We start from the raw sequence: 20222 nt of genomic DNA on the forward strand, positions 1-20222 counted from the left end.
TTAACTATAATGCCATTACTTTTAGCCATTTATGAATCATAATTTTTTTGTGTTAGACAAGTAATTTCATTATTTTTTTAGTCTTCCCTAAAAATTTAAATAAAAAGAAAATTCAAATGAAATTGCACCAATGCAAAACTTGCATTAACTCATTTGGCCAAAGAGGTTTTAGTTGTTTTTGCCTGAAATGTGCGTATGAAGGACATTTGGGAGGCTATTTTTGAATACATCGGCTTTCAACAGATTTTCCATGAGACTAATGCCTAGTTGTATTAGAAACATCATTTTCCATCGATTATTTTGCTTGCGCATGAGCAGAAGGGTAAAAGATGGAGTTCTTTTTTTTGTTGCTTAATGGACCCATCATTTTTGCATGGAGACTGCTCTTTATTCCAAATGCCCACCTTATCCTAGATTTTGTAAAGGATCACCTGTCTGTGTGCAGTTCAAACTGGTCTGCCATAGATCCGTGGTCAAAAGGTCTAAAATCCGAACACAAAATTGCATTCTGACCACAAGTGAATTTTGGGTGAAAAAAAAAACGGGTCCAAAAAATGAGGTTTTTCCATCTGTATTTTGTAGTGCAACTAGAACTTCCAGATTATTTGGTATCATTCTAGAGCTATATCTGTCTGCTTTATTGTAATACCACACACTTTAGTTAATCTTAAATGACCTTGATGCTGCAGAGCTCGGAAATAGGGTACAGCCACATCACGCCTACAGACGTGATCAGAGCCAAATCAGTTAATCAAGTTTATTGAAATTTCTAAAAAAATTGTCAAAAAATTGCTCTTTTTGTAACTTATGCGCAATGCTGATGCACAAATAATTAAATAAATAAGTAATATTCAGATCTGGTGATGTCACCAAAATTCTCCCATTAACTCGGCTCCAGAGGTGTTTGTCGTTTTTGCCTGAAATGTGCGTAGGAAAGACATTTGGGGGGCTATTTCTGAATACATTGTAATACATTGGCTTTCAACAGATTTTCCATGAGACTAATGCCTAGTTGTATTAGAAACATCATTTTCCATTGGTTATTTTGCTTGTGCATGAGCAGAAGGGTAAAAGTTGGAGTTCTTTTTTTTTTTTTGCTTAATGGACCCATCATTTTCGTATGGAGACAGCTCTTTATTCCAAATGCCCACCTTATCCTAAATTTTGCAAAGGATCACCTGTCTGTGTGCAGTTCAGACCGGTCTGCCTTAGATCGGAGGCCAAAAGGTCTAAAATCCAGACACAAAATCACATTCCAACCATGAGCGAATTTTGGGTGAAAACAAATATGGGTCCAAAAAATTAGGTTTTTCCTCTTTATTTTGTAATGCAACTAAAACTTCCAGATTATTTGGTATCATCCTAGAGCTGTATCTGTCCACTTTTCTATAATACCACACTTGTTGGTATATCTTAAATGACCGTAATGCCGCAGAGCTCGGAAATAGGGTACAGCCTCATCACACCTACAGACGGGATCGGGGCCGAATCGGTTAAGTTGAAATTGTATACAATAGTGGATATGTGTACTGATATTGTTCATGTAGTTCTTTTCGAAAAAAACGGCATGTATATTCAAAATATCAGAAAACAAATCTGAGAAACTTCATGCTTGACAACAATTGAACAATGGTGATTCACAATGCTGTTACATGGACTAAAGTCATAGAAACAGCAATTTTTACATGGCATAGGGGAATTATTTGACACATACATTTAAACTTAAATATCTCGCTAACCGTTGATGGAACTGAGTAAAAATATTCAGATACAGCATGCATTATCATACTGAACACTTTCGAGGGTAGTGACATTGCAGTCTCAGGTCTACTTTTAAAGTGTTTTTAATTCAAGTAAGTTGATACCAACTCCATAACTGTAACTCATAGTAACCTTTTTCCAGTACCAGTTTAAATATTTGATGGAAGAAAATATGGATGTAGGTAATTTGAATAAATATTCTTAAATTATCAGTTGTCTACAAAAACTCAAGGTTTTAAAGAATAAATTAGAAGACTCAATGTTTTAATGAATACTTCTGAATACCTGATGTTTTAATGCATACTTCTGAAAACTCAATGTTTTAATGCATTCTTTGAAAACTTAAGGTTTTAATGCATACTTTTCAAAACTTCTTCAATTGTTTTAAAAAATATCCCCTCTTCTGAATTTATATATCTTGTGTTACATGATCATTTAAGTAGGAAACCTATTAATAACATCTAACAAAATGGACAACAACCCCACCATCCCAATGGTTATATGAACTGTTAGCAGTTTTTAAAAGCCCATACGCCAACATGCTTGTCAGAATTTCCACAGTTGTTAGGAACCTGTACCTGTGTCTGTAGCACAATCAATTGGCCTATTATACTTAGTTGTTGTTGTTGTTGTTGTAGGGTTTAACGCCATTTTTCAGCACACGATAGGCTATTCATGGCGGCCAGTATTAATGGTGAAGGAAGAACCCAGGAAATCCCTGGAAAGAACCACCGACCCTCGAGAAGCTACTGGCAAGCTTTCTCACATACCCACATTGGCCGAATCCGAGACTTGAACCTACGCAGACAGAGGTGAGATTGCAGTGATCCGTAACGGAGAGCGCTTTAGACCACTCAGCCACTCAGGCCCCCCTATTATACTTTGACAATTTATACATTTATTTATTTTCAAAATGAAATGAATCTGTATGTCACATATACTTTCAAAAATGAATAAATGTCTGATCTATGGCTTGGTACCTCCATTGTGTTCTGTATTATATCATTCAAAGTTTTGCATTACAAAAAGTAGCAGAAGGTTTATTTAAATATCTGGTGACTTATGAATTTTTATTTTTTCTAAAGCTCCATCATTCAAAACATGTGAGAAACAGATAAAATCCTGTATAAAAATCACACTGAATCCCATGTAAAGTGTGATGACATGGGTCTCATTACAACAATGGGCAAAGACAAAGCTAGTTTTCCCTCCTTTTCACTTTGATGTTCTAATTTCAGTCTCATCACCAACTTCTACAATATGAACAATTTCTGGATGCAAATTAATCAACCTAGTCTTTTACCTTATGGCAACTGATAAAATTAACGAAACACATTATGTGCATTAAATGATACAAACCCTGAGCGATCTTCTACCTGAATAAGAATTACTGGAACAAATCATGCTTTACCGTTTTCATTTGATTCATTGCCATTTTCTTCATTTGATGCCAACTCCTGTTGATCAATCAATCTTTTGGAATTTCCTTGGACTATGGATGCATCTGCTGTGGAAATTTTGCAATTTTCAGGTGTTGTTAATGTTGCACCTTGTTCGTGTTTGATGGCTTTTGAGATCCCACTCTTTTTAAGGTGAACATACTCGATCTTGACTGCATGGTCCTGGTACTGACCCTCTTCGGTATCTCTCACCTCTGAAAAGGAAAAGATTTAGAAAACAGATACAATAAAAGAAATACCTTGTGTGGGTATTTTGAATGCATTGCTTGAACAAGATGTTTAGTTGTAAACAGAAGCCCACATGCCAAAAGGAGTACATTTGAAGTAGATGACAGTATTCACACTTGTAAGGAGGAAAATACAAAAGTTACTCAAGCATAAAATTTAGTTCACAATGATTACCTTGGTTTTGTTACTCTCCCTAAGATGCATCCACATATAAATTTTTATGTAGGTGAAATAGGATTCAAAATTCTGAGGCCCTAACAAACAATAGCTAAATATAAAGATGAAAAAGTTTGGTTGAAGTGACCTACTTTTGATAAAGATGAATTAGTTTCATAGAGATGCATTAAAATACCAGTTTTCATGAGCACAGGAAAAGTAGGTATAATATACAAAGGATATAACTAACTGTTAGTTGAAAGACAAAAGTCTCTTGAGCACCCACATTTATAATTTTTCACGATTGTAGGGGGAATTTTGGTTTTGGTAAGGTTTGGTATTTGATAGTACATCAAACACAAGTTATTCTGTGCCACGGCAATTGAAGAAAGAGCTTTGCGCAAGGACACACCTAATCAGTGACCCAGGTTGATCCAATGGTAGAATTCAAACACGTGACCAGAACCCTAACCACTGTTCTAACATGTCTCCTGCCTCCACTAAAAGTTTACTAAATGTGAAGGATGTAACAAGAGCTAAAGTCACTCATGTGTAAAAAAAACTAGGTCACATTCACCTACTTTTGGTATGGGTGAGTTAGTCCCATTGAGATGTACTCGCACAGTAATTTATATGACCATAGCTAAAACAAGTCTAATATATTAACTAAAAGATATAAAAAAGTCATGAAGCACCTAATTTTGGTATGACTGAGTTACTTTCCTTGAGATGCATTCACATATCAAGTTTCAAGAGTAGAAGGTAAAGTTGCATCAAAGATACAGAGGATGTAACAGATAAAAATAGCTACAAATACTAAAGTTAGTTAAAATTAAAGTAAGTAAGTAAGTAAGGAAGCAAGCAAGCAAGCAAGCAAGCAAGAAGTAAATATGTATGTATGTATGTATGTATGTATGTATGTATCAGCACGTACTGGCATTGTAATGATAAATTAGTTTTGGTTTTGTCAAAAAAAGGCATATTATAAACACAAAGCAAAAATCCAATCCTTACAACACAAGGTCAATATCCTTTCATATAAACCACACTCTTTTAAAACCGTCTCAACTGGAATATCACCATGGGGAATCCCAAGGCAAAAAATGTTGTCTCTATTGTTTGCCTCTTATAACATACATTAGGGCACATCAAGCCCATTTAGTTCCTATGAGTTTGCATTAGGGCACATCAAGTCCATTTTATTTCTATGAGCCTGCAATAGGGCATATCAAACCCATTCTATTTCTACAGGCCTGTGATAGGGCATATCAAACCCATTTTATTTCTATCAGCCTGCATTAGGGTACATCGAGCCTTTATATTTCTACAAGCCTGCAGTATGGCATATCAAGCCCATTATATTTCTACAAGCCTGCAGTATGGCATATCAAGCCCATTATATTTCTATCAGCCTGCAGTATGGCATATCAAGCCCATTATATTTCTATCAGCCTGCATTAGGGCATATCAAACCCATTCTATTTCTATAGGCCTGTGATAGGGCATATCAAACCCATTCTATTTCTATGAGCCTGCAGTAGGGTACATCAAGCCATTATATTTCTACAAGCCTGCAGTATGGCATATCAAGCCCATTATATTTCTACAAGCCTGCAGTATGGCATATCAAGCCCATTTTATATCTATGAGCTGCATGGGATGTTTCTCTCTGAGATGTATCCACATACCAATTTTCTCAAGTGTAGGTTATAAAGGGTCAGAGATATTTTGGGTGGAATGAACAAACAGATAAAAATGCAAAAATCACTTAAGTTTAAAAATAGGACCCAATAACCTTATTTTATATTAACTCCGAGTTTCTCTCCTTGAGGTATATTACTATATCAAAACCATTTATACTTGTATTGTTTTATCATGTTTACAAAGTATTACAGACAAAAACTTTGGTCAACACCTTTGACCTTCATATATGTGTTCAATTCCTGATTATCAACCTATTTATTGCTATGCAACTAAGTACAATGTCTAGTAAAACTCAATAGTATAAGTACAATACACTCTGTTCATAAACTCAATGAAGTACAAAATGCAAGCTGTAGGTTCTGTTCTGACAAATGGCCAAGTAAGTCTGGTTGTCAAACTCTTCCAAAAAGAAGCTTACATGCTGGTAGCCGATTGCACCCTTTTCATTCATAATCGATTATATATTACCATATGTTTTAGTAAAATCCCCATGTCAGTGCCACAGATCAATGAAGTGGATTCATGATAAAAAATTTTAGATGGCCATAATTGTTGCCATGATGAATGTCATTTTTTATACAGTATGTATCTATTTTGCAGTTTTTTTATGGCATCTGAGCACAAAGGTGGCTAGGCAGTGCCAACAAAAGATTAAGTTAAACAAATGAAATTCCTTTTCATTAAGAACCAGTTACAATTTGTTATAGTATTTAACGAAAAACCCAAAGTCATCATGAGATTCTGTACAGGAGAAACAGCTAATCGAGGCAGTGTATTTTAATACAGGACACTCTATATATTGTAAGAAGTGTTTTAAAAAACTGTTGAAATGACCCTCGATTCAGAAAAAGGAACAATAACAACATTTTCATGAAGACCGCAGTAGCTGTTAGTCAGGCCAGACTGGCACCATCTTTAAATATATTACATTTTGTTACAGCTTCTCTTTCTGAATGGCTACCATGGTGGAACTCAAATCTGCACCCTTTTCCATTTGTGACCATCTACAAGAGGTCTTTTACATATAATAAAAGTAAATGAGACCATCAGGTTTTGATGAATAGTGATAATAACACGATTTTCATGTTGAATTTCCATGGGGTACAATTTTCATTTGTGACCACAAGAACCTCAGAAAAAAATGTGTGCCATTGGTCAACCAGATGAGAGGATAATGCATAAGCTCTTCTTGTCTTGTACCATAAGAGATAAAATTATTCTTATGCTTTCCATGGGCCATGTGCTATACTGTCTGTACTTGCTTATAAGTCGAGTCAAACTACAAACAACAAAGATCATGTTTTGCCTTAGCATAATGTGCCTGCTAATCAAGGTCTATGTTGTTTGTTCTACTGAAAACTGCACAGACTTGGATCTGCTTGCACATTATATGCTGGCAGATCGGGGAATGTGTAGTCTGCAGTTGACATGAATTATAAATGAGTATATATATGGTAGCTGATTTTTAAAAACTTAATCTACCATTCCCAACCACTATCTTGCTTTCTAAAACAATCTATAACCAACTTACCAACTTTAACAACATTGGATTCAGCAAATGTTTTGGCCATCTTGATAATTTTGTCCTGGAAGAAGAAAATAAACAATATCTAGTATTTCTCCAATGATATCACAAGGAAGCCTGCTAAGTAAAACATGCTTTAAATTTTAGAGTGGGCAAACTTATCCTTGGTCATAACTTTAGGTTCATAAAAAATTACCCAAATTGCTTAAAATGGGAAAAGGCTCATCAAAAGAATGGACTTTCAAAAAATGGAAAAATATTATGGTAACGAATACACATGAAACATACACACATAACATCATAAATGTATATGCTCCTTCTTAAATGGAGCACTGAAAAAGAAATCAAAGAGAAGAAATTATTTGCCAAGAATCATTCCGTCTACTTACAACATCTGGTGGTCCATGGATCTTAACAAGTGGAACATTTATTGATTCCAAAGTCAGGCACATTCCTGAAAAATCCAACAATGTATATTTTCATAAAACAGACCTCCAAAAAAGTGTAAAATCTTTGTTGAATACTGAAACCATGAAAAGATTTTTGTAGCTTTAACCTTATAATTTGGAAACAACATACACCTAGTAAAACCTATATATAGTGTACACTCTAGAGACTGGCCCACACTGGACAGTACGAAGTGGGTCACCTACCATACATACTCATTTATAAGTTGAGTCCAACTGCAAACTGCACCAACACAGATCTGCCAGCCAGCTGATTTTGATCTGTGCAGATTGTTGGGAGTAATCCGAAAAACAAACCAAACAGACCCTGGTCTGCAGGTGCATTATGTTATGGCAGATCAGGAGTTTGACTTGACTTATAAGTGAGTAAAATACGGTAACTGTAAACCCATGAGATACATAGATGGAAGCAGAATAAGCAAAAGAAATCTATAAGAGCATTAAGAATTCTCTATAGTGAGACAAGAGACAATATACCGAATATAGTGTTCGTGGTTTTTTTAAAATATTTTTAACATATCTTCAACAATTTGAGTCACATTGCTACTATCTCTGCATTTTAAAACTTGCATATTTTGTTAAGCATGCGATTCTTTGCTTCAAAATTTACCTTTCACCTCACAATATTTGCATGTTAATGCATTTGAGTGGGCAAGTCTTTCAATATTAAAAGACATTCAGTATGACTGAAAAAGGGTATTTTGCGCTGTCTACTGTAGTTCAGACAACAGGTAAAGCAGTGAAAAGTCCACTATTACATAATTAGCTAGTACTTTTCAACTGGGGCAAAAAAACCCACATACTACATCTGTTAAGAACCATGATGTGGACATCTTTGAAAACCACTATATCTGGTCCATGACCAACAACAGCATGGATGGATAAATTTTCACCAAAGAAATTGAGATTTTATGTAATCTGCGATGAGTGTACTGTACTGGCAATATTTTGGCTGTGTGGTCAAGTGTAAGCAGCACACATTTCAAAGATTTTAGGTCTTATTTTTCCCATCTTTTACAGAATGACTCTGATCACATTAGGGGGCGCTCACCAGTTATTATGTACTTTTGAGAGAGTGACATATGTTAGGTGAAGTTGTCTGCATTTAAAACATGCACAATGGAGAGAATGTTGGCATACCAATATGCTACATTAATGTAATGTGGATGATATTTCTTTGGATATTGTACTTTTGGAAATTGCACATGATCTAAGCACACTGCTAACTAAAATGACTGCTCCCTTGTGCTAAAAAATCAGCCTGAATTAGTCTAAAGTACACTATCCATAGCAGTTGTTAAAATAGGGAAAACGAATTTTGCCAGACTAGACAATACCAGCTTCTGAAAGTGCAATGAATAAATTATACACATGAAATATTTCCTTCAGTCAACTGACTTGTTTGGATATTGCATGATAAGTTACAAAGCATGATCGCACTTTGTGGACCCAACCATTGTTATAGAGGGGTTTCCATGTAGGATGTGGACCCAACCATTGTTATAGAGGGGTTTCCATGTAGAATGTGGACCCAACCATTGTTATAGAGGGGTTTCCGTGTAGGATCCAAACCAATTAGTAAATGAACCTTTGGACTGTTAGTGAAAGAAACCTCCAAAACAAGTTCTTTGAGTGAAATGATATAAATCTGACATATTGTTCATTTTGTGGCAGCTCATGTTCGATTTCATCTATTTCACAGAATTATTAATAAGATGAAATGCTGGAAACAAACTTTTAATGCATTTATCAGAGGTCAACCTGGGCTTGAAATTTAGGAGAAGTGACTTCTAATTTTGGACAGAACAGGGAAAAGTGTAAGCTAAACAGGGAGAAATGCAATATATATATATATATTCACTTATTTTAATTATGTCCTCTGTTTCTCAGTATGCATTTAGTACAGTTTTAAGCAATACTTTATTTTCAAGTTGAAAAATCTGTGTTATATGTTCATTATCAACACATTTTGTATGTGCATAACAATTATCAAATTCATACCCATTGTATTCATACATGAAATCACATATGTTTGGACTGAGATAAACGCAGTGCATTTTGACCATATGACTTAAAAAGTACAGCAGAAACTGTACATTGTAATTAATTTTAACTGATAGTAACAAGATTAGAGTCATGTAATTGAAAGTCGGTAAAATGCTTCAAATAAATGTCTACCACATAATTATTTTTATTTTATTTTCTAAGATTTGTGTAAAATTGCAGTCAATAAGATTTCAAACATACTTTGAAACTACCCTTACAACATGTACATAGAAGCAAATGCACAAGTGACCTCTTTGTCCTCATTTCATTGTTCCCGATAAAACTGTGACTATTCATAAACAACACACTGAAGTCGATATATGCCTGAATTAGACCATTTTTTCACAACCGTACACATCCAAGAACATGTATTGTGCCATGTGAGTGAATCTATTTTTAGAAAGAGGGATTTTCTTAATATAACCACTCACTTTCTAGCTTCATTACAAAAATCCATAAACAGGACTGCATATTTGTTTTTTTAAATTTGCCTACTGGTAGTAATGACATGCATTGGTTAAATAGTATTTGCTTCACTATATTTTCCGTATTGACATGTACACAAAAATGAACGATGTCAGAAAGCAGCCTTGACCTTATATGATTTTTTCAAATTCCACGGCATATTAATGTCTTATGTTTCTACCTTCATGATTAAATATTTCGGCTAAATCTTCTATTACATAATATTAAAACTTCATTTTCACTGAATTATATAGTTTCAATAATCTATTGCCCAATTATTTATGAATACAATCTAATGAAGTTTTTATAGATGCAGTGATGTTTGCCATTACAGGTTCACTTTTGCTTTCACAATGATTTTATAAAATTAACACAATCATGGTAGTTAAGATCTCCATATAAAAATATATTAGAAAATGCTCTTCACTGATTATATTTGAAAAAACAAATTACTATTTACATATTGGTGTTTAAATTTCGAAACTGAATTTGGTATATTTTCATCATAGTAAAATAGGCCCAACTTCAGGAAATCGAACAGCGATACCTTGCTCTGGAAAGTGTTAATGGTCAGTTAGCTATTAAAACACACCCGTCAATGTGCACGAGTTTGTTTGTCGGCATAGGCTAATTGGTATCAACACCACGTAAATACATTTTGCCTTGGGTTACAACACAGTCAGAACTTCCTCGCTACAGCAAGGGGTATCTCAAAAGTCATAAACTTCATCTTAATTTTACATCTGAAAAATCCGAGGTTGAAGTCATTTTCGCTTTCCTAACAGAAGAAGGCAATGTTTACATTTTTCAGGCGACTTAGTCGCCCACTTTGCTGGTAGCACGACCCCTGATTCATATGACAGTAATGAAACTATCAATCTCACCTAATAGTCCACCAGTGTTCTCCCAATTTTTGCTAGTAATGAAGATATTCTCCACTGGAGCCAACTTTATCCTGAAATTATTATATTGAAATAGACGTTAATGTATACAGTATTTACTTGTGTATAGTGCACATCCAAATTCAAACAGCATAAACCCAGATCTATCACTACATTGTGTGCCTGCACCAGCAAATCTGGGCTGACCCAATGTATTCTACCAGAGATACTAAGCAAACTGTTCCACAAGAGCATTATCTGATGGCAGGTTTGTGACTATTCTGCTCACAGTTAAGTGTAGGTTAACTACCAGTAACTACAACACCATCTGTACTTGAGTTCAAACTGTAATACTCAGATGTAGCAATGCAGTTGGTTTGTTGTAGTGACTATACAATAGCAAATCAGGGTAAATGTTTGCAGTTGGTTTGTAGTAGTGACTATACAATAGCAAACCTGGGTAAATGTTGTTTGCAGCTGGTTTGTAGTAGTGACTATACAATAGCAAATCAGGGTAAATATTTGCAGATGTTTTGTAGTAGTGACTATACAATAGCAAATCAGGGTAAATGTTTGCAGTTGGTTTGTAGTAGTGACTATACAATAGCAAATCAGAGTAAATATTTGCAGTTGGTTTGTAGTAGTGACTATACAATAGCAAATCAGGGAAAATGTTGTTTGCAGTTGGTTTGTAGTAGTGACTATACAATAGCAAATCAGGGTAAATATTTGCAGATGTTTTGTAGTAGTGACTATACAATAGCAAATCAGGGTAAATGTTGTTTGCAGTTGGTCTCTACTTAACAAGCATGTATATATTCATACATCACATGCTTCACTTTGACCGTAAAGATGGTATTTTTGTTCAATGACCTTTAGAATCGTATGTATGCTAAAGCATTAATTTTAGGTAAAACAGGCAGTCTCATCCCCATTCAGAGGTTACAAGTTTTGCTTTGTACACAAAAGTTTAAAGCTTTTAACAGAAGTATGCTAAGCAGATGGTCTTCATAAGGGAGGGGCAGACATGGGAATACATATGAATAATTTACTACTCTTTCAACATCTTGAAAATAAAATGCTGCATTTCCTCAAGAAAATTTTTCTCAGGAAAATCAGATTTATTTTTACAAGCCTGATGGGGCATCTCACTCTATTACAGGAGGGGCTCTATAGGAAATCAGGGGGGTCTCAGGCTTTGGGCTATCAGAATTTTTGAATTTAGGTATATCAACACACCATATAAATTGAATAAATTTACTCATTCAGCTAAAATATACAAAAAAGTATAAACTGCAGCAGCCTTTTACAGTAAAACAGGTGTATAATGAACCCACTGGCCTCAAACATCTGTACATTAATTAATAATTTTGCTAAATATTCAGTATAATAAAGGCCTAACTAAAGATTTAAACAAGCACTTATCTGTATCGGAAAACTCGCTACTTCAGAGTTGATGTAAAGTAGTTTGACCACAAATGTTAAATTGTTATGAATGTAATATAACTCCAGATCAACAGAAAATCCTTTTAAGATCAATACCATGGGATGACAAAATTACAATCTCCATATGTGTCATTATAGTGACTTTAACTGAACATACACTTTCAATTCAAACTGAAAGGGAATCCTACATGCAACTGGAGTGAAGTCATAAATTTTGTTGCCTACTGATTACATTTCATACTTCAATGAAATTCTATATTAAACATTACCATGATGCAATACCTTCAAAGCATACTTACTTTAATTCTGCAGCAATCCTCTGAGTCCCTTCACCACAGTTGAAGAGATAGCTAAAGCATAAAAAAGGCAAAATTATTCATACTTGTACAAATATTTATCTACTAACCTAGGAAGGCAATTTTGATTCCAAACAAAAATACTAACATTAGAAGACTAATTCATCTATCTATCTATTACATATCTATCTACCTATCCATCTATTTATATATATATATATATATATATATATATATATATATATATATATATATATATATATATATATATATATATATATATATATATATATATATTGACCAATTTTATTCTTGAACTTTGTACTTCCTATTTATGGTTAAAAAACACAGAGCATGTTTCATTTCTTTGAAATAAAAATGTAAAGTAATTATAGGTACATAGGTAAATGATTTTCAATCACTTAAATGATACTGACATTTTCAAGGTAAACAACAAGCCTGCTAGTTTTCCTTTTTCAATTCCTGGAAAAGTCTATTTTCAGTATGACATACCATATATATTCACTTATAAGTCAAGTCAAACTGCAAACAAGATCCAGATCTGCCATAGCATAATGTTCCAGCAGATCAGGGTCCATCTTGTTTGTGCAACTGATTATTCCTAAAAACTGCAGAGACCCAATCTGCCAGTGCATTATGTGATGGCAGATCTGGATCTGTGCAGTTTGACTATTCTTATAAGAAAGCACATAACGTAGAAGGTAAAAACTCTGTCATCTGCATCCAATATTTGAAATGCCCAACCTGAATATTTCTCAAACCAAAACAAAATAAAATGGATAAGAGGTGTACCTCTTACGTACATGTGTTTAAAAGAATGTAGTCCCAAGTTATGAAAATTTATGGAATTATTTGGCACTCATCACAGAAAATGTATGATGCCTTCTTCCCTGTTTTTCAAACTATTTCAATACAATTTTTATACTTAAAGATATGCTGAAGTTTTAAAAGATTTATTTCAGACTATGTCACAACAAAGATTTTATATCCCCTATACTGAATAATCCAAAGAAGAATTTTTGTACTGTATAATTTAGCACTGGATTTATTTTTTCTAGCATCGTAAAAAAGTTAATTTTCCAGGAACCAAGTTTTACATTACCTTTGCCATCTCAGAAATCTCAGTCACAGGTTTCCTACTAACAAAATTGTAAATAAATTTAATATGTCAACAGTGGCATGGCTTTAATAACACTCACTTTGGGCCAGAAACTTGTCGCAAAGAAGGCAATAGTTAAAATTAGATATTTCATTGTGTTTTCTTTGATTTGGATTTTAGTATTTACTTTTATTTTATCAAATATCTATTAATCAGCACTTACTGTAACTGTCAAAGAATGGTTAAGCATCAGGATCTCAAAACCAGTCTGAATGTTCAGTACTAAGTAGAGCTGTGAAAGAGTCACTGGGTACTCGCCTGTTGATAATAACCTGGGTAATAAACCACTGGGTACCCATTTATACATAGCAAGTTTTCTACAGCATACGTGGCCACATAAGCCTTGGCCTGTAAAGGTAGCACCCACTTTGTTTTCAATCTGACAGTGCATTTGATCAAGCCGCAAATATAATACATTTGTTTTGTGCCAAGTAGAGTTCTGTCTCTTCCAGTAACTGTCTGATCTTAATATCTTTGCTTGTTTTCCCATGTGACAACCCTTTGATTAAGCCGCGATACTTGCTTAGTGGCAAGTAACAGCAGTTGGTTATTTGATCTGACACATGTTCAGTTGCAACCTGTAACAGATTACACAAAATGAATCATCAAAGTGTTATTGCACCCAAGCTTGGTCTCTACATAAGCACATGCATATGATGGTGAGACCAAGGAAAGGAGTCAGACACTATTTACGATGACTAGACCATAAAGATTTACTAGGCAACTATGGAGGATTTCAGAACTTTATCTGACAGTGAGGATGAATTCTTAGACCTTGTACCAGATAGCATTAGGTAGTGACATTCATAGGATACTGTGATTTAAAAAATTGTGGACTTAACTTTTCATTGTTTATTTTGTATATTTTTATCCCGCTATGTGACCTATAAATTGAATTCATGGATTTATAATGTAAATGGCTTTAAAATGTTAAGCATTGTGGATTTTAGTGGATTTAATTAAAACAAACCATAAGTTCTTTAGTTTGTAACACATTCCACTCAATAACACAAGTATATTTTAGACAGCTTTGTTAATTTTCCTCTCTATCAATTTGGTTGGGCTTATTTGTTTTTCCAAAATGCAACTCTGACTTACTGATAACATTTCACCCTTTCAGACAGATCTGACTTACAAAATACACCCTGACTTGTTCATTTCAACCACTAAAAAAATATACTTTTACATGCCATTCATGCCAAGGTCAACCAACAACAAAGCAGTGCAGGTTTGTTTAAATTAAATACAATTTCCCTTTGATCAGGTACCTGGGTAACCGATCATTAGGATCGATGGATACCAGTAGATGTTTTCACAGCTCTAGTTGGTACAATCAAAAAGCATCATATTAGAAATAAAAACTGAATAAATTGCCAGAGTTTTCAATATACGCATACCCTCGGGTTTTGATGCATGGAATTTAAATATGACCCATTTTTGATGCGTGGAAATTCAGGCCTGTGCATCTTTTTGATGCATGTAGATTTGGGCAGAAGCATCAATTTTAATTACCCTTGATTCACCTCTAGCTTAATTTCTTACTAAAAGTGTGCTGCCCATAACAAATTTACAAAGCAAGAGACACTCACTGACATCTGCTAGAGAACAGTTTACACCTTGACAGCCAATAATATCGCACCAATAGAAGATATGTATGAACTGGGAGGAGCTAAGAGCTCACTGATATCACACGTAGGTGCAACTGAATTAGGATGGTCTTATGTTACATGTTTAGACTCAAATAAACAGTAACACAAAAAAGAGTGAAAACAAAGAGTTTTGAAAAATATAACAAATAATTTATTTCCCTGGAAAAATACTGTAAAAATGAAAAAATATGAGAACTTACGGTTTCCAGAATCAAATCCAAAAATAATACAAGAATAATCCATGAATAATATTTTTGAAGTCCTAATATTGAAATGTTCTAATGATTCCAAGTTCAAGTCCCAACGAAAAATCCAAGATTTTCAAGAAATGTCCTTATTCATGAGTTCTGGACGAATATAGTCGAATATAATAAAGTTTCCAGATAAACAAATTAATCGTCTAGAGACCAAATAATCTGAAGAAAAATTAACATATAACTCAAAACTGGTCACAACAGAAGAAAACAACTTGACAATCAAGTGTTTTAAAAGCCTGGACTCTCTCATCTCTCTCTCTAAACATCACTACTAATACTAAGAATTTCACAATTTTGGAAATGCCTATTGCGAAATAGAGAATCACATGATCATGTAAAAGTTACATAGCACATCTCTGTCCTTGATAAGAACCAATCATTTTACTCCTAGAAAAAGTTGTTTACTTGACCCTCAATCAAGGCCAGGAAATATGTTAAAAATAGAAACAAGTGTTTCTATTATTAGGTATCTAAGGAAAAACTCAGGTCAAACTGATTTTTCTGGAAAATATAAAATTCCTAGTAAACAAAATTATATTACATTGACATGTAAAGAAAATAAAAAGACTCCAAAACCCACAAACAATCAAATCAAACACAACTTAAATCAAATATAAATTAAATCAAATACATGTAACAGTTGGACTGCTTTGAAATTATGTTTGAAATTTATGGTAGAGGAATAGGAAATAATTATGAATGGACTGCTTTTTGTTCAAATATCAGCAATAGTATGTTTGCACATCAAATTATAATCAACTGGTCAGAAGTGGAGCATATGGCAGCTCACTAAGCCTGTTGTCAAGGTAAATGGACCAACTTGAATTGTTTTATTGGCAATTTTAATTTGCAGAATATATAAATATTTAACAATTTGGAATCATTTATGACTTCACCAGATTCATTTCTAATAAAATATAGGTGTATGTTTGATAGTTCTTTAAATTATAATCAGTTACACAAAACAGAAAAATATGGCTTCTTGCAAAGCAGAGTTTTCAGCGTGGGATTCTGTTTTATTGGCAACTAATTTGCTTCAATCAGCAAAATGTTTAAAACCTCAACTGTTTTAATTAATGGATCATTCAGAAACAATTGAAATGACATAACATTCAGTGTGTACACCTGAACATTAAAATCACAATGCTGCAAAGAAGTATTTCTTTTCTGTCTCAGTCTCAGTAACAATCTGCTGGTGATGAATTTTCTGACCCTCTGACACCAAAGAAATGGACAGACAGTACCAGCTCTGAGTAGGATGAGAAGGAGAGTCAATATCTGAAATCTGTTACAAAATTCAAAGACAAGTGGAAAAGTGAACTGACAATTATGTGATGTACATCCTTGATATCTGAATAATATGTAACTTTCATAGTTGTATGGGTATAATTTTGCAAATAAAATGATTTGAGGATTTGATAACATAATTGCTAAGAAGCAGAAAATAAAAAAGTATAAACTAATCCTCCATTTCATATATAAAATATACACACAATAACACATAGTTCGAAGAGAAACACTTTTACAAAAATCAGATTGTATGTTCCTTACAAAATACTGAACAAATATTTCTCATTAATCAGTTTTAAAATCTACTGAGAACCCTGAATGTGCCTACACTGTTAACGACTATAATATATGTCTGCTTTTCTTTATCCAATTTAGAGTCAGTCTGTCATTGTGATTATGAAATTCCATTGCAATGAAAAATATTTGTCTGAAAGTTTTGTACCAACAATCTGGGTGCAGATTACTCAACAACCAGAAATGAACAGACTTTAGTACTAAATTTTGGAACAACAATAAATATGTTCCTTAAGATCCATTAAGACATGATCATTCACTAAATCTATATTTCTGTTTAATCATTTAATCATAAAGTCAACATTTCTGTTATAATATGAACATGATTTTGCCCAATTTGATAATTTTAGCTTTCGTGCCAAAATGTGTTCCAAAATAAAGATTATGATAAATATAAGAAAAAGTTTCAAAATGCTAAATAATTTTTCTTAAAGTCATTTTCCCCATAAACTGCAGTTTCTCCGAAGCATGTGTCCAATAATGCCACTAAAAAAAAAAAAAGAGTTCTGTGAGATGCATCAAAATGAGTGATGTACTACACAAACTTATGACAAGGGTCGTCTTGATGAAGACTTGTTAAGGAGAGTACAAGGGAACATAATAATGTAATTTCTTACCCACACTTTCTAAAATAGCTAGCATTTCCAAACTGTTGAGAGATATCACTGTGAAAGAAGTATAATTCTGAAAATGTGAATGTAAGCTCTAAAGTGCGTAAAAACCGGGTAGTCCAAGTTATAAAAAATGTTTAAAATGATCTTAAACCCCAACCGAAAAAAAAAAAAAAAAAAAAAAAAAAAAAAAACGGTGTTCTCTATGACTTGCCTAGAATGGTCAGTGATAAGCATAAATGATTTGGGATTTCCTGGTCCACCATTGCCAATTATCTGAATGTCAACTACACTTGGCACGGGAATATTACCGCCACCTTGACGTTTGTTCTCTCTGAATACCACTGAGCGAGGATAGTAACCTTTCTTCGCTATTACAGACATGTCTTTAAGTATGTGTCTCAAATCATTCAAAGATGAATACGCTGCTGAGACAACAAGGTTCAACTTCCTTGCATTGAAAAATAAAAATAGTTGTTTTGCTGAAAAGTAAGGTCTTTTAAATAAGAAATTCATCTGACGAAACCAATGCGAAACACGAGAAACTTCTTAACCGGAAATGTGGAATATACCTTTTCTTAGGAGAGCTATTGCTGGGGTAGGGACTAAAACTGCAAGTTCGCAGCAGAAACAAATATTGTACGGAAACAACACCGAGACAAAAATACAATATTGAGCTTGTTAGTTTTATCTACTTTTGCCATGTTGATCCACTTTGGCGCCTTGTACTTGATTCATAATGGGCGTGTAATCAGACCCATAAAGATAGGCAAGAGGACATAAACAACCAGCCATCTTGACATGAAGTGCATTGTAAATTTATTAATGTTTTATATATGTTTTTTAATAATGTCTGTATGAAACTTGGCAGAGCTTATTCTAATGTTAAGAATTCTGAATTGTACATTTTACTTGGCTGTATATATTAGAGACAAAATTGCTAGACGGAGCATGAGAGAGAGAGAGAGAGAGAGAGATTATTAAGAAAGATAACTACCACTGTCAATGAATTAATAGATCTATATATAAATAAATAAATCAACTGTCAGTGGATGGAAGAATGTATAGATAGATCTTTCAGCACAGAAAGTTTGCATACTCATTAGCTAGGTTGTCTTAACGAAGGACAAAATTGGAACAATTCATACAAATAGATATTAATAACAAAGATCATTAGCAGTTGTGTGTGCTATTTGGGCCACAAATAATAATTATATAGGCTCCCTTAGGTTAACATGCGGGAGTCCCTATAGCCTAGAACGGGAAATCCTATGTTAAATCGTTCCATAGGGGTTAACATTACATAGGGAGTGGTGGGGGTGGTAACATTGTTAGCAGCAGCTGGCCTCAGTTTGGGTTACATATTATGATTGTTAGATTTGACCTTGCACCGTTATAGGTGCAGATGGCAAATCCTATGTTAACATTACTAATAGGAAACCATCTTCTCTAACCAAGGTTTCGTTTTGTTACCCTATCTATAGGAACCTTGAATGGCGAAGATGATAGGAAGCTGGTCAAACGGTTTAACATGGAAATCGTATTATAGCCTCAAAGGGCTGGAAGTGCACAGCTTCAATCGTGAAATTAACATTACGTCCTAGGTTTGAGGCCATAGCGTTCTCCGCATGCTACCTATAGAGCAGGGGTCTCAAACTCAAACCACACTGAGGGCATTTTCGATGGCCTAAGGGCCGCATCACATTTATTATCTCTCATTACACCAGTAGTCTGTTATAAGTGGGTTTCTAGTCCAAAACCCTATGAATCTGACGACAATATGATTCTTCCCACCTCCATGGCCCCCTGTAAATTAGTTTAAACAAATACGAAAACAAACTTTGTTGAGACCAACAAATTTATTTCATAATCGTTTACCCGTCGAGGACACATTATTGAATCGTCGCCGTCGTCAAACAAAATAAGGGTTTGATCCAGAAACACCCCTTTTTCTAGACTACTTGTATATTTTACACAAAATTTAACTACGATATTGCTAGCAATTTTACCGCATCTATTTTTTTGCATCTATTTTTTATATTTCACATCAAATTGCTTGAGACTTCTTGATATATTTTTAACGTTTCAGCTTTTGCAATAATATAACACTTCATTATCGTGACAGAACAAATACAAATTAATTTTACCGCTGATAAGAGAATCAGGTTCTAACATTGTGATAAAGTTTCCACGAGAAACTATTGTCTTATTAACATAATATTTTTTTAGCTCATCATCTAAAGTAATTTTTGTGTATTTGTTTTGCGATATTGGATGAGAAGGATGGTCAATATTTTTAAAGAGCTCTTTGATAATCATAGTAAGTTTATCAAAAGATTCCGATTAATCATAGCAAACAAGAGACAACTTTATCTAGTTTCTATTTTTTAAGTACGTGCTATACTTCTCGTTGTTAAGTATAATCGTCATATGCTTACCGTGAAAGAGAATTATCTTCATCTTCAACGCGGTATCTTTCACTGCAATATCTTCCATTGTATTTCAT

The 20222-nt window shown here is 33.9% G+C and overlaps 1 protein-coding gene across 2 annotated transcripts in view; it reads right to left on the reverse strand.

The window, feature by feature from the left end:
• LOC149802944 (zinc phosphodiesterase ELAC protein 2-like) overlaps positions 1 to 18276 on the reverse strand; it is a 105357-nt gene extending 87081 nt beyond the window's left edge. For both annotated transcript variants that reach the window (XR_016420111.1, XM_089952459.1), the window contains exons 1-6: positions 17931 to 18276; positions 12439 to 12489; positions 10697 to 10767; positions 7224 to 7288; positions 6841 to 6895; positions 3173 to 3415 (exon numbers count right to left, since the gene is read on the reverse strand). Coding sequence is in view for 1 of the 2 variants with exons in the window: in XM_089952459.1 (XP_089808585.1) it covers positions 3173 to 3415; positions 6841 to 6895; positions 7224 to 7288; positions 10697 to 10767; positions 12439 to 12489; positions 17931 to 18232 (787 nt within the window). In the remaining variant the exon portion in view is untranslated. The remainder of the gene's footprint in view (positions 1 to 3172; positions 3416 to 6840; positions 6896 to 7223; positions 7289 to 10696; positions 10768 to 12438; positions 12490 to 17930) is intronic.
• Between the last annotated feature and the right edge of the window lie 1946 nt (positions 18277 to 20222).

Source organism: Sinohyriopsis cumingii, chromosome 3, assembly GCF_028554795.1.
Source record: "Sinohyriopsis cumingii isolate HCF-2022 chromosome 3, ASM2855479v2, whole genome shotgun sequence".
NCBI lineage: Eukaryota > Metazoa > Mollusca > Bivalvia > Unionida > Unionidae > Sinohyriopsis > Sinohyriopsis cumingii.